This window comes from Saccoglossus kowalevskii, chromosome 4, assembly GCF_978046115.1.
Source record: "Saccoglossus kowalevskii chromosome 4, keSacKowa6.1, whole genome shotgun sequence".
Taxonomy (NCBI): Eukaryota; Metazoa; Hemichordata; class Enteropneusta; family Harrimaniidae; genus Saccoglossus; species Saccoglossus kowalevskii.
The window spans coordinates 7413060-7428561 of NC_140644.1; the positions used below are offsets into that span (position 1 = coordinate 7413060).

Consider the following 15502-nt stretch of genomic DNA (forward strand, 5'->3'; position numbering starts at 1 on the left):
ACAGGATTCTCTGTACAATAAACACTTAGTGTGACCAACAGGATTCTCTGTACAATAAACACTTAGTGTGACCAACAGGATTCTCTGTACAATAAACACTTCGTGTGACCAATAGGATTCTCTGTACAATAAACACTTAGTGTGACCAACAGGATTCTCTGTACAATAAACACTTCGTGTGACCAATAGGATTCTCTGTACAATAAACACTTAGTGTGACCAACAGGATTCTCTGTACAATAAACACTTCGTGTGACCAATAGGATTCTCTGTACAATAAACACTTCGTGTGACCAACAGGATTCTCTGTACAATAAACACTTAGTGTGACCAACAGGATTCTCTGTACAATAAACACTTAGTGTGACCAACAGGATTCTCTGTACAATAAACACTTCGTGTGACCAACAGGATTCTCTGTACAATAAACACTTAGTGTGACCAACAGGATTCTCTGTACAATAAACACTTAGTGTGACCAACAGGATTCTCTGTACAATAAACACTTAGTGTGACCAACAGGATTCTCTGTACAATAAACACTTAGTGTGACCAACAGGATTCTCTGTACAATAAACACTTAGTGTGACCAACAGGATTCTCTGTACAATAAACACTTAGTGTGACCAACAGGATTCTCTGTACAATAAACACTTAGTGTGACCAACAGGATTCTCTGTACAATAAACACTTCGTGTGACCAACAGGATTCTCTGTACAATAAACACTTCGTGTGACCAACAGGATTCTCTGTACAATAAACACTTAGTGTGACCAACAGGATTCTCTGTACAATAAACACTTCGTGTGACCAACAGGATTCTCTGTACAATAAACACTTAGTGTGACCAACAGGATTCTCTGTACAATAAACACTTAGTGTGACCAACAGGATTCTCTGTACAATAAACACTTAGTGTGACCAACAGGATTCTCTGTACAATAAACACTTAGTGTGACCAACAGGATTCTCTGTACAATAAACACTTAGTGTGACCAACAGGATTCTCTGTACAATAAACACTTAGTGTGACCAACAGGATTCTCTGTACAATAAACACTTAGTGTGACCAACAGGATTCTCTGTACAATAAACACTTAGTGTGACCAACAGGATTCTCCGTACAATAAACACTTAGTGTGACCAACAGGATTCTCTGTACAATAAACACTTAGTGTGACCAACAGGATTCTCTGTACAATAAACACTTAGTGTGACCAACAGGATTCTCTGTACAATAAACACTTAGTGTGACCAACAGGATTCTCTGTACAATAAACACTTAGTGTGACCAACAGGATTCTCTGTACAATAAACACTTAGTGTGACCAACAGGATTCTCTGTACAATAAACACTTAGTGTGACCAACAGGATTCTCTGTACAATAAACACTTAGTGTGACCAACAGGATTCTCTGTACAATAAACACTTAGTGTGACCAACAGGATTCTCTGTACAATAAACACTTAGTGTGACCAACAGGATTCTCTGTACAATAAACACTTAGTGTGACCAACAGGATTCTCTGTACAATAAACACTTAGTGTGACCAACAGGATTCTCTGTACAATAAACACTTAGTGTGACCAACAGGATTCTCTGTACAATAAACACTTAGTGTGACCAACAGGATTCTCTGTACAATAAACACTTAGTGTGACCAACAGGATTCTCTGTACAATAAACACTTAGTGTGACCAACAGGATTCTCTGTACAATAAACACTTAGTGTGACCAACAGGATTCTCTGTACAATAAACACTTAGTGTGACCAACAGGATTCTCTGTACAATAAACACTTAGTGTGACCAACAGGATTCTCTGTACAATAAACACTTAGTGTGACCAACAGGATTCTCTGTACAATAAACACTTAGTGTGACCAACAGGATTCTCTGTACAATAAACACTTAGTGTGACCAACAGGATTCTCTGTACAATAAACACTTAGTGTGACCAACAGGATTCTCTGTACAATAAACACTTAGTGTGACCAACAGGATTCTCTGTACAATAAACACTTAGTGTGACCAACAGGATTCTCTGTACACTAAACACTTAGTGTGACCAACAGGATTCTCTGTACAATAAACACTTAGTGTGACCAACAGGATTCTCTGTACAATAAACCCACAATATTATCAACAGGATAATACAAGTTTTACAAAGTTTCTGAGATCTCTAAAACCTGCAAAATCTGGCAATGGTACATAGCAGAGATCCTGTTCTGGAATGATTGAAATGAGGATAATTTGGATGTAATTTTAGCACTTAAAAAGACGCCATTAAGCCATCTTGAATCAAATCACAAAACCAATGCACTTGCATAAGACATGTATGTGATTGGTCCAGGCATGTTCAAGATATACATGCAAACAAATGCAGAAGTCTATCTATTTTCCTAGTTTCGGCCTGTGTAAATAAGAACAAACTTCTGGTGACTTTGTTTCCCAAAATGTATTTTAAAATGTCATATGAATTGTGTATTATTTTGATTTTACATGAAAATTGGATTTTTCTTTTGTTATATATGAAATTATTAAAAAAATCTAACACGCCTGATGATCAAAAACAGAACAATGGTAATTACAACATCAAAATAAAAGTCAATGTTACCTGTAAAATGTAAGTTGTGTGAAACAATATTTTATTTATTATTGCTGTGAATACAAAATGAGCAAGCTGCAAACATTTTTCACAGAACCACATCCGGTAAAATCCCCATCCCTCCCAAAATGACATTATTACTTTTCCTGGTTGATTTCGAATATATCAAGAATGGTGCTGGTATGCAAGAGGATTATCAAAATAATTTAACATACATTTGGTTGTATTTATATGGTCATTAATATTTTCAATTGTGGCAAGTATATGCGCTTCAGTGAATAATTAGGTTGTGCCAATATTAGATCAACATTTTTTAGATATACCTTTATTCAAATCTAAAGTAGATGCAAAAGACGAAAATAAATATTTGAAATGTAGATATTTGTCATGGCGAAAATGTCAAATATAAAATAATACAATTACAAAATGGGTTGTGTTTTCAACAAAATAAGTATAATTCTAAATATGAATGAAGTGATCAAAACATTTTTTTGAGATGAAAAAGTGTCTTTCTGTTTGAAAAGATATACTGTAAAATGACTAATTTTCACTGGGTTTAAATTTCACTGATTTACTATTTCAGGCATATTCAATGGGTTTTAAATTCACGGTTTTATCATTAGATAATGTGTTCTATGCTCAATTTTACATATTCACTGGGTTTTAATTTAGCGTATTTTCCAGTCAGCGAAATATTAAAGCAAAATTAAAACCCAGTGAATAATTAATCCTTTTACAGTACTGATAATATTACCCCCTCTTTCTCTCCGCTCAATATTGTAAAATAATCAGCATACATAAAGCTAATAACTACAGCTATTATAATATCCCAGTTATAATAATATTGCACAATTTAAAATAGATGACAATTTTAAGATAAAAATGAATATGTAGATTGTGTATTTGAAGTTTAGATTGTGTTGACTTTACTCTATGACCAGCACAGTAAAACATACAAACACACATATGAGGCAACTATGTAGATATATGTATATGTGAAGCAACAGGCATACACACCATAAATACAAAACTGACTGGGAGTGAGTACGTATGAAGCACCTGACTGCAAGAGCGTATGTAGCAACCGAATGCAAATGCATATGTAGCAACCGAATGCAAATGCATATGTAGCAACCGAATGCAAATGCATATGTAGCAACCGAATGCAAATGCATATGTAGCAACCGACTGTGTGTGTGTATGTACATGTAGCAACCGACTGCGTGTGTGTATGTAGCAACCGACTGCGTGTGTGTATGTACCAACCGACTGCGTGTGTGTATGCAGCAACCGACTGCGTGTGTGTATGTAGCAACCGACTGCGTGTGTGTATGTAGCAACAGACTGCGTGTGTGTATGTAGCAACAGACTGCGTGTGTGTGTGTATGTAGCAACCAACTGTGTGTGTGTATGTAGCAACTGACTGTGTGTATGAAGCAACCGACAGCGAGTGCGTGTGAAGCAACCTACTGCGAGTGCGTGTGAAGCAACCGACTGCGAGTGCGTGTGAAGCAACCGACTGCGAGTGCGTGTGAAGCAACTGACTGCGAGTGCGTGTGAAGCAACCGACTGCGAGTGCGTGTGAAGCAACCGACTGCGAGTGCGTGTGAAGCAACCGACTGCGAGTGCGTGTGAAGCAAACGACTGCGAGTGCGTGTGAAGCAAACGACTGCGAGTGCGTGTGAAGCAAACGACTGCGAGTGCGTGTGAAGCAACCGACTGCGAGTGCACATGAAGCAACCGACTGCGAGTGCGTATAAAGCAACCGACTGCGAGTGTGTATGTAGCAACCGACTGCGAGTGCGTATGTAGCAACCGACTGCGAGTGCGTATGAAGCAACCGACTGCGAGTGCGTATGTAGCAACCGACTGCGAGTGCGTATGAAGCAACCGACTGCGAGTGCGTATGTAGCAACCGACTGCGAGTGCGTATGTAGCAACCGACTGCGAGTGCGTATGTAGCAACCGACTGCGAGTGCGTATGAAGCAACCGACTGCGAGTGCGTATGAAACAACCGACTGCGAGTGCGTATGAAACAACCGACTGCGAGGGCGTATGAAGCAACCGACTGCGAGTGCGTATGAAGCAACCGACTGCGAGTGCGTATGAAGCAACCGACTGCGAGTGCGTATGAAGCAACCGACTGCGAGTGCGTATGAAGCAACCGACTGCGAGTGCGTATGAAGCAACCGACTGCGAGTGCGTATGAAGCAACCGACTGCGAGTGCGTATGAAGCAACCGACTGCGAGTGCGTATGAAGCAACCGACTGCGAGTGCGTATGAAGCAACCGAGTGCGAGTGCGTATGAAGCAACCGACTGCGAGTGCGTATGAAGCAACCGACTGCGAGTGCGTATGAAGCAACTGACTGCGAGTGCGTATGAAACAACTAACGGTGAGTACATGTGAAGCAACTGACTAAACACACATAAAGAAAGCAATTGTGTATGCACATGATGCAACTGTCTATGCATACATCTGGAATTTAAACATAATTTACTTTACAATTCTCTCATTTATTGATAATTGAAATAAATATTATGATTTACATAATTGTAAATGAAAATTATATACAACCTTGGGGTCAGTAAACTGCACCTGGGGAAAAAATAGTTGGTTTATATTAATTTAGCAGATGTTTTTATTTTAAATCAACATATGCCTTTGTTGGGGGTCAAAACATCAAGTGGGGCAAAAGAACAGTTCTTAATGCCAATGACAGAAAAACATTCAACATTTCTGAACAATTCTCAAAATAAGAAGTTCCATTTCAAATTTATCAATACAGAAATCGCAGTATCAAATTTTATAAAATTAAAAAAAACCTGACTATGTTTGTCGCAATGTTACCACATTTTGCTGTATTAGAAATACAAATCCAATATAACCTTACATCTTATGTGTACAGAATTTGACAATTAACATATAATTCACATACATATAGGTCTTAATATAGAAAAAACAATACAATTATACTAGCCACAACTTGTTCATTTATTAAAACAGATACAGGTAAATAGGGTCTCTGAGATGAGACATTTCACTCCAACAGTGTGCTTTCCACAGGACTTTGCACAACTGTTATCATACATTCATCTAGAGACAGTGTTATTTGATCAATATCTGATTAATTTACTATGTGTTTTCTGAGTTATTGGTTAATAAGTTTTAAACCATGCGGTTTATTTGTTTACACTGCAAAACACTGATATCATTTTTCATTATATTATTTTAACTCATAACATTTCTCACAATTCAAGATTCAGTGCACCGTGGTACTTGCAGTGCAGTGCAGTGCACTGTGGTACTTGCAGTGCAGTACACCGTTGTACTTGCAGTGCAGTGCAGTACACTGTGGTACTTGCAGTGCAGTACACCGTTGTACTTGCAGTGCAGTGCAGTGCAGTGCAGTGCAGTGCAGTGCAGTGCAGTGCAGTGCAGTGCAGTACACCGTGGTACTTGCAGTGCAGTACACCATGGCACTATGCAGTGCAGTACACCGTGGTACTTGTAGTGCAGAGCAGTACACTGCGGTACTTGCAGTGCAGTGCAGTACAGTACACCGTGGTACTTGCAGTGCAGAATGGTACTTTGCAGTGCAGTACACCTGGCTCCTTCATAGTGCAGAACCTGGATACCGCACAAGGACACTTTGCAATGCCATGCGCCTAGGTAATTTTCACTATGGTGAACCAAAGTACATCGTAGTGCAGAGTGCACCTGGATACTTTTCACAATAGTGCACCTAGGCACTTTGCAGTTCAGTGCACCTTGTTACACAGTAGTACAGTAATGGCTACAATGTTTTCCAGTTCGCCACACAGAGTTAAGCAAGCATTTTTATGGTTCATTTTAATTGTATGCAATCCAAAGACAAGACATGGCAACTATGCCATAATATGTATTGTGACACATTGAACCAAAGTGGTATGGTTAAGCAGTGCAATCCAACACAGAAAGAAGACAGTTTAGTTTCATACATAACTATGGTAACTACACATGATGACACACAACTCTAAATACACTATTATATTTATGTACATTGATTTCACTCAATATTATATTATTTAGAACTAAATAAACATATATCTGAGTTATCTATCCTCAACTCTGTTGTTGTGGTGCAGTAGCTGTGGGTGGAGCCAGTCTATTCAAAAACATGATACTTTTTGTTATTATATTACTGACAAAACCAGGGCAATTTGGTTGCCGGCTGTAATTCTCTGCAACAACTCTCATTTCATAAAACATTGTTCTGAAAGAAAAAAAAAAAAAACAGGATTAATTTCAGTGTTGCAAACATGTTTAATTACCGGTACCTACTCTAGGTGGGGAACGGAATCGTTACCTGCGAGGTAAACTCTTTGGCTGAGTCTACGTCCAAGCCATTGGTTCCGCTGGGCGACAGGGCAGCTCACTCAGAGCAAACCCAGCCAATCATGTTAATCGTTACATATTATTTTGAACACTTGGAAACCACTTTGGATTTTACGATTGCACTGAAAAAGAGTCTTGAACATGCCGCATTAGAGACACCGCGAGTTGCCTCCCTTCGACCATACACTGATACAGACTTCTTGCAGCCGACAACAATAACCCGACAGTGTGTTTACTTCCGGTGAATAAACAAGATTTCTATTCTCACCCCCCCTAAAATTTTCTCCTCTGATTTAAACCCCTGGGGCTTAGAAATCCGCGGAATTTCGCGGATCCGCGGAAAATTCTCATCCCTGTTAATATTGACCGGATGAACACAATTCTCCATTGGGGACAGGTGTTGATAAAAATTTGTAAAAAAGTGCAGAAGCATTTATGCTGTTCTATTCAGTGGCATAATGACAAAAGTTGACTGTTGTTCAAAGACGGACTCAAGTTTTACTCACCTACAATACGCATTGCGTCTTGACGTGTAACGAAAGGTTAAGAAACGATAATAAATAAACGGCAGTATCAGTGAGCATCTACCCCTGTAAAGAAGCAAACAAATAAATTAGTAAACAAATTAAGATCAGAACAAGACAACATCCACAATTGAAAGAACCAAGCTATGTAGCTTTCAGAATAGATGAGGATATAAGTTTACGGTGACAATTCAAAGATATTGTCATTTGTGGATGTTTGTGAAAACTAAAAAACTATAATGTTTACAATTTCCCGTGAGAACATGAAATTTGTCTCGCACAAACTTGAAGCACACTGTTTTAATAAGAACAGGATGTGCTCTTCTAGAAACTGGTATCATCAAATTTAACGGTAATTGTAACCACTGCCGGTATATATAAAATTCATTTAAAATATTTTTCTTGTATTTCTGTTAAATGACACACTTATGTAAGATTTGATTGCTTTGAGAGATTTGCAGAAACCCAGACCTGTTGTGCTTGTACAAATGTCAATTTTTGTACAAAGGTCAATGTACTTGCATAAATATCAATAAAACAGCACCAGAGAAACTCGCCAACCAACCGCAGTGAATGCATAAAACAGTTTGATTGGTTTTAAATGGGGTGCAATACAGTAAAAGCAATAAATCTTCAAAGTTAACACTATTAATTTGTAAGTTATCTAATTACTGCATCTAGTTTCAACATAATCAGTTAATTACCTTCTATTGATGTAATCATCATTTTAACTCATCCCAGCAATTATCACTTATATCTAATTAACAGGTGTGATTATTAATATATTTTTTATGAGGTATGAATATTTATACTCACGTGAATATCATAAAAATGATGCAGGGCATTAAGATGATCTCATTTAAAGCTATAAATCGAAATATCTGCTGTTGTTTGGCAGCTAATTTGTTGATGAGGTTGTGTACACCAGGTAGTGCATTGGGGTTCAGCATCTGGAGATACAACAAATGTAAAGATATTACAACTGTACAATTCACATAAATACAACAAACGTAAATCTATTATAACTGTACAATTTAACTCTAGATGCCCACAAACGTGTTTGGATCATAATCAGGGGTAGCGGGACACAGAGCAGAAAGATCAATGTATTGGCCGGGATGTCATGCATATATGCGCCCCCTTGAGCTGGGGATTCAGCACTGCAAACATTGCTGCTACCATCCATCTCATTAAAATCTGACAACTGGTGGGTTTATCTTGATTTGATCCCTCTTGCATAGCAAAAACAAGGGACTATAACTACACAACTTCCCCGATTTCTATAGTTTTGCTAAATAAACACGTAGAGCTTGGACAGGAACAATTCAAGCAATCAGTGGTACTATATGACCAAACACAGAATTCAAGCTGTCTGCTTCGTAGCTCTAAATGCAGGGGAGGACAGCATGGTGACCTTTGACCTGCCTTCTAATAAAGATCTATATATGGCTGATGAAAAGACCAAACAAAAGCTAGGGTGCATCTTGGCAGGGTCCATATGAAGGGTTTTTAAAGAAATCCAACACTTCTGACAGAGACCAGGATGGTGGTTGCTTGGCAACAAGCTTTCTGGTAGCTTGCCTGTAAAACGATTTCAACATAGCATTGAGAATTTTAACATATGCTAGAACATTTCCATAGACACCTGTAGGACTGAATTAATGGAAGAGCATACATTGGCCACTGTCCAAAGTAATATTGAAGTGGAGAAGATACTCGGCCACTACATGGATAGTTGGGTAGAAGGAGTAGCGACCTCAGTATATAAACTAGTGAATTAGGAGTCGATTTGTTGAATTGAACAAAATGTCTTTCATTCTGCTAATGCGCTGGAGGACCACCATGCATGAATTTGTTACAATTGTGGTTCCGTACACAAATGGCCCCAACATGGATGATCTTCCAGAAGAGGACAAGCAGGCTAGGTAGTGCCAGCCAATTCAATGCTACCAGTGTTAACACAAAGTTGTGAGATCTCTGCAGTTTTAGTAAAACTGCAGCTACAAGCAAAAAAGATGGAAATGTGTAATCGTCCAAGCTCTCCAAAGTCATCTATAATGCATCTTGCATGTCAAAGTTAGACTGATTTTGCCCTCCTCCCTCACTGTCATTTTTTGCTACATAGTATCATTGTTCTGACTGGATTTCAAAATTCCAGTCATTTCCTTCCATGTAAGTCATCAATTCCTGGCATTATGAGAACTCCCTGGTGAGATAGTTGAGAACATTGGAGATGGCAAATAACATCCATGTAAAGTAAACCTAACTATTTATATCCATGTCCAACAGACTAGATTCTGTGATGAAATTAGAGATCTCTGAATTGAAAGAGCAGCAGCCAGTCAGCAGCAGCCAGCCAGTACCAGAGAAAGCAGCAGCCAGCCAGTGACAGAGAGAGCAGCAGTCAGCCAGTGACAGAGAGAGCAGCAGTCAGCCAGTGACAGAGAGAGCAGCAGCCAGCCAGTACCAGAGAGAGCAGCAGCCAGCCAGTACCAGAGAGAGCAGCAGCCAGCCAGTGACAGAGAGAGCAGCAGCCAGCCAGTGACAGAGAGAGCAGCAGTCAGCCAGTGACAGAGAGCAGAAGGAGCCAGTCAGTACCAGAGAAAGCAGCAGTCAGCCAGTACCAGAGAGAGTAGCAGCCAGCCAGTGACAGAAAGAGTAGCAGCCAGCCAGTGACAGAAAGAGCAACAGTCAGCCAGTGACAGAAAGAGCAGCAGCCAGCCAGTGACAGAAAGAGCAGCAGCCAGCCAGTGACAGAAAGAGCAGCAGCCAGCCAGTGACAGAAAGAGCTGCAGCCAGCCAGTGACAGAAAGAGCAGCAGCCAGCCAGTGACAGAAAGAGCAGCAGCCAGCCAGTGACAGAAAGAGCAGCAGCCAGCCAGTGACAGAAAGAGCAGCAGCCAGCCAGTGACAGAAAGAGCAGCAGCCAGCCAGTGACAGAAAGAGCAGCAGCCAGCCAGTGACAGAAAGAGCAGCAGCCAGCCAGTGACAGAAAGAGCAGCAGCCAGCCAGTGACAGAAAGAGCAGCAGCCAGCCAGTGACAGAAAGAGCAGCGGCCAGCCAGTGACAGAAAGAGCAGCAGCCAGCCAGTGACAGAAAGAGCTGCAGCCAGCCAGTGACAGAAAGAGCAGCAGCCAGCCAGTGACAGAAAGAGCAGCAGCCAGCCAGTGACAGAAAGAGCAGCGGCCAGCCAGTGACAGAAAGAGCAGCAGCCAGCCAGTGACAGAAAGAGCAGCAGCCAGCCAGTGACAGAGAGAGCTGCAGTCAGCCAGTACCAGAGAGAGTAGCAGCCAGCCAGTGACAGAAAGAGCAGCAGCCAGCCAATGACAGAAAAAGCAGCAGCCAGCCAGTGACAGAGAGAGCAGCAGTCAGCCAGTGACAGAGAGAGCTGCACCCAGCCAGTGACAGAAAGAGCAGCGGCCAGCCAGTGACAGAAAGAGCAGCAGCCAGCCAGTGACAGAGAGAGCTGCAGTCAGCCAGTACCAGAGAGAGTAGCAGCCAGCCAGTGACAGAAAGAGCAGCAGCCAGCCAATGACAGAGAGAGCAGCAGTCAGCCAGTGACAGAGAGAGCAGCAGCCAGCCAGTACCAGAGAGAGCAGCAGCCAGCCAGCACCAGAGATGCAGCAGTCAGCCAGTGACAGAGAGAGCAGCAGCCAGCCAGTACCAGAGAGAGCAGCAGCCAGCCAGCACCAGAGATGCAGCAGTCAGCCAGTGACAGAGAGAGCAGCAGCCAGCCAGTGACAGAGAGAGCAGCAGCCAGCCAGTACCAGAGAAAGCAGCAGTCAGCCAGTGACAGAGAGCAGCCAGCCAGTGACAGAGAGCAGTAGCCAGTCAATGACAGAGAGAGCAGCAGTCAGCCAGTACCAGAGAGAGCAGCAACCAGCCAATGACAGAAAGAACAGCAACCAGCCAATGACAGAAAGAACAGCAGCCAGCCAGTGACAGAAAGAGCTGCAGCCAGTGACAGAAAGAGCTGCAGCCAGTGACAGAAATTAAGCGACTGAGCTGACTGACTGTTCCCGGACGCCGCTTCTTGGTTTGAATTAAATGGGTTTCTTCAAAAAACACATTGCCCATCAACAAATTTGTTCCTAAATCCTGTAATCCAGGCTCACTAAACCAAATCTAGAATGAACAACATTTTTTAATAAATAGCTCAAAACAAGCAGTCTGTCGGCTGAGATAGCTCCACTGTTAGCAATGCACATTTCAATTAAAGAACAAAAGATATCACTAGAAAATGAACAATATGTATAGTATCAAGTAATGGGACTTGCTGTTTTTAACAAGAATTCAAAAATATCACTTTTTACCAAAAATGACAAAAATATTCACCAAAATTAGAGCTAAAACTGCAAATCTATAGAATTGAATCTCTCATGTGCAAATATACAGTATATGCAAGTTTTTTTTTTTTCAAAGATCAATAATCTCAAAGAACAGTCAACAATCATCACTCTGATACACATTCAAATTCCAACCTCGCCAATATTCGTTGCTAGGGAAGCATGGTATAATGGACACACAGCAAAGATATTACAAAATGAAGAAAAATGACTAGAAAGAGTACGACTATTGTTACGGCAAATTGCCTGTATGTAACAATGTTATTCATAACACTTTTTAGACAGTTAATCGATCATTGAAGATTGAAAATGTATTATTTGCAGCTTGTTTTTAATAACTGAATAAACGCCAGGCGTGTAAAGAAGCTGTGAAAATAAAACGATGTGATGTGGCCGAATGAAAACTATTGTTATATAGACAGTAATGTGACAAGAGATTGATATACTTACATTTAGTAGGGTGCGTGTATAATTCATGGCATATAGCAATGCATACAGCATGACGGGAGTTAACACCACTGTAATTGAATTAAGGATTATGTCAAACAATTATTCTTGTACACTGTATACTCACACAATTCTTTTATTCCCATTATTCTCTCTAATATCAGCTGGGAGTCTTCAAACAGCACTTTTAGATGAATGCACAAACAAGGCATGGAGGCCCCAGCTTCTGTATCACTCCCTTCCTCTTTGTTCTAATATCACCAGTAGAGCTTTTACAGACCGACCAGTTTTTGCACAGACAACACTAAATACACACATACATATACCATTTATACCGCAGATTGGTTCTTGTAATATCACACACATTTTTTTTTGTGAGATATCACACACACATTTGATTTTTGTGAGATATCACACATTTGATTTTTGTGAGATATCACACACACATTTGATTTTTGTGAGATATCACACATACATTTGATTTTTCAGAGATATCACACACACATTTGATTTTTCAGAGATATCACACACACATTTGATTTTTGTGAGATATCACACACACATTTGATTTTTCAGAGATATCACACACACATTTGATTTTTGCACGGAAACACGGACGCACGGAGGTCAAAACATAAGTCCCGTTTTCTGACTGCGTCCGAACCAGGACTAACAAGAACAAATGGTTTTAATAAATTGAGAAACTGCTGAGTAGTATTGATTATAACCAAATTATATCTTAAAGTGAGATACTTTATTACACATGCATGAGCGAAGTTCACAAAAAATTAATAAATAAATTATTTGAAAAACAGTGAGCAAATGATATACATAATGACAATAGAAAGGAAATTGGTTCCTCTAATAAGTTGAGGACATACAGAATGTTTAAGAACAAGTTAAAAACTGAAAGCTACTTTGTGATATCACAAATGTTCAGCTACATTGGATGTAATTATCGTCTTAAAATTGAAACTGGCAGACGCAAACAAAATGCAGTTAATTCTAGAATATGTGAAGATGAAAAACACTTTGTTATGAATTGCCCAGCATATAGGGCACAAAGCAGAAATTCATATTAATAATTTTAGAACCAGTAGGGAGAGTGATAAATTTATTTCCATTATGAGCAACAAACATAGGTCACTTCCCATAGCTCAGTTCATTTAGACCAGTCTTATACCAGACAGTGACTGTGCCTTGATTGAGTTGGGAGCTTTAATAGTGTTTTTTTCTTCTTCTTTCTTTATTTGTTTTGTTATCCTTTCTGGGAGATACTATGGGTTAATAAATATTATTATTATACATCTGACACCGTAACGCCATAAGTTACAGCGTGCCTTAATTTTGCGGTATTTTACAGGGTATTTTCATACTACCATATTAGGAAATGTGAATTCCAAATATGGAATGATTACGCACGTAAGCCTCCTCTAATAATAAAAACAAACATGGCTGCCACCAGGATTTGACCAGACTCCACACAAATAAGTTTACTGATTCTGTTCTAAACTCAGACAGTACGCTGTCGCATCGTACTGCCGCTGTACTGTCTTCGTGCATACTTTGAGGTATCTTCGTAATAACCTTATATTATTATTATTTTTATACACTTGGTTCTTAAGATATCATATATACTTTTAGTTCTAGTGATATCTCATTTACATCTTCTATGTGTGTTTGCTAGAGAAATCTTGTTTCACTTTTGTCTCAATTCTCTCACTGTCCCCATTTCCACTCTACTAACAGACTTAAAATAAATAATCTAAATAAATCTGGTTTTAGAGTTGGTCAAAATTCATCATAGGGTACTACATGTATTAAGTTTTGGTGTATATTTTCCATCTGAAAATAACACTTCAAGAAAACTATTGTCAATGTCCATTACATACTATTAAATACACTTGAAGTATTAAGAAGAAAACAAGTTTTCAGAAAGCCGTGATAAAGGAGAATACAATTATGTACTTTCCGTGTTTGTATTTGCCTAGAAGACTAATTGAGTTACAATAGTTCACAGAAACTGATAAAAAAAAAATACCCCCCCCCCCCACAGGATTGGCAGTTTCTCACTTTTTCTCAACGTTTTTTATTTTTCAATGTAACTTTAGAAGATAGTAATCTTTGAGCAATCACAATAAAACTAAGAAGACAGAAGAATGTCATCATGAACAGTGACTGCAACAAGATGGTACATCACACAAAAGATTTATTCCAAGTCTCTTTGTTATGTTAAACAGCCTCAATCAGTATGCAAAATAAATCCATTGTCTTTAGCCAGTCACTCAGTCTGGTTACGAAAACATAAGGTGCAATGTTTACCAATAACTGTTTTTTTGAAAATAAACACTGAATACATCATGTTCAATAACGTGGGCTAACTTAAGAATCCAAAGTTTTTAAGTTAAGAATCCAGATTTTTTGAAAAAGGTACCCCCCCCCCTCATTAATTGTCAGTTTAGCCACGGTTATTAAAAAAATTGAGTTTAGCAAGTACATAAACAAACAGAAATGGAGTCATCTGGGCAAGAGAAAATAAACTAAAAAATACTAATAACAAATTCAGTTCATATTTAGACATTTTGTTGAACAGCGTTCCTGAATATTAATTAGTTGGGTTATCAGTATTTCCAATAACCTCTACACTATATTGAATGAACAATATACATGCTCCAGTGCAGTGATCAATAAATAACAATCGCCTACACAATACAGTCAATATTAATATACGTCGTAACTTTTTATCTTCCCAAATGACGCTATTCATAAATGAGATATCATCAACGATGTCAACTATTTTTTAAATTGAATAAAAAAGAATTCACCCAACAATGAAATGGTGGTGACCCTAATACTGCACATTTTCAGACTCATTTTCACGTCCCCCTCACTTGAAGCCGACATATCACTAGCAACATACGAGACAGTTTTGTTCACATGTGAATTTGAGGAGAAAACATGTTCATAGCAGTAATATTCTATCAGAGGAGGTGAAGTACTAAAGACTGACAGTTTTTTTTTTTTTATCATAAAATGCAATAAAGAAAAACAAAATAATGCACCTATTAGAAAGTATCAATAGGAAAATGCGTGACTGAGTTACAATTGCATGAATCTGATTACGAAATAATATCCTGTATTATGCACGTTTCGTGACAACTTTAATGTAACCAGAGACATCATCACACCAAATCAAACC

The 15502-nt window shown here is 39.2% G+C and overlaps 1 protein-coding gene across 1 annotated transcript in view; it reads right to left on the bottom strand.

Moving 5' to 3' along the window:
• Positions 1-5105: 5105 nt before the first annotated feature.
• Positions 5106-15502, bottom strand: part of LOC100371846 (transmembrane protein 33-like) — a 30938-nt gene continuing 20541 nt past the window's right edge. The window contains exons 5-8 of the mRNA XM_006824811.3: positions 12307-12374; positions 8328-8461; positions 7494-7577; positions 5106-6865 (exon numbers count right to left, since the gene is read on the bottom strand). Of these exons, the coding sequence (XP_006824874.1) occupies positions 6715-6865; positions 7494-7577; positions 8328-8461; positions 12307-12374 (437 nt within the window). The 3' untranslated portion in view covers positions 5106-6714. The remainder of the gene's footprint in view (positions 6866-7493; positions 7578-8327; positions 8462-12306; positions 12375-15502) is intronic.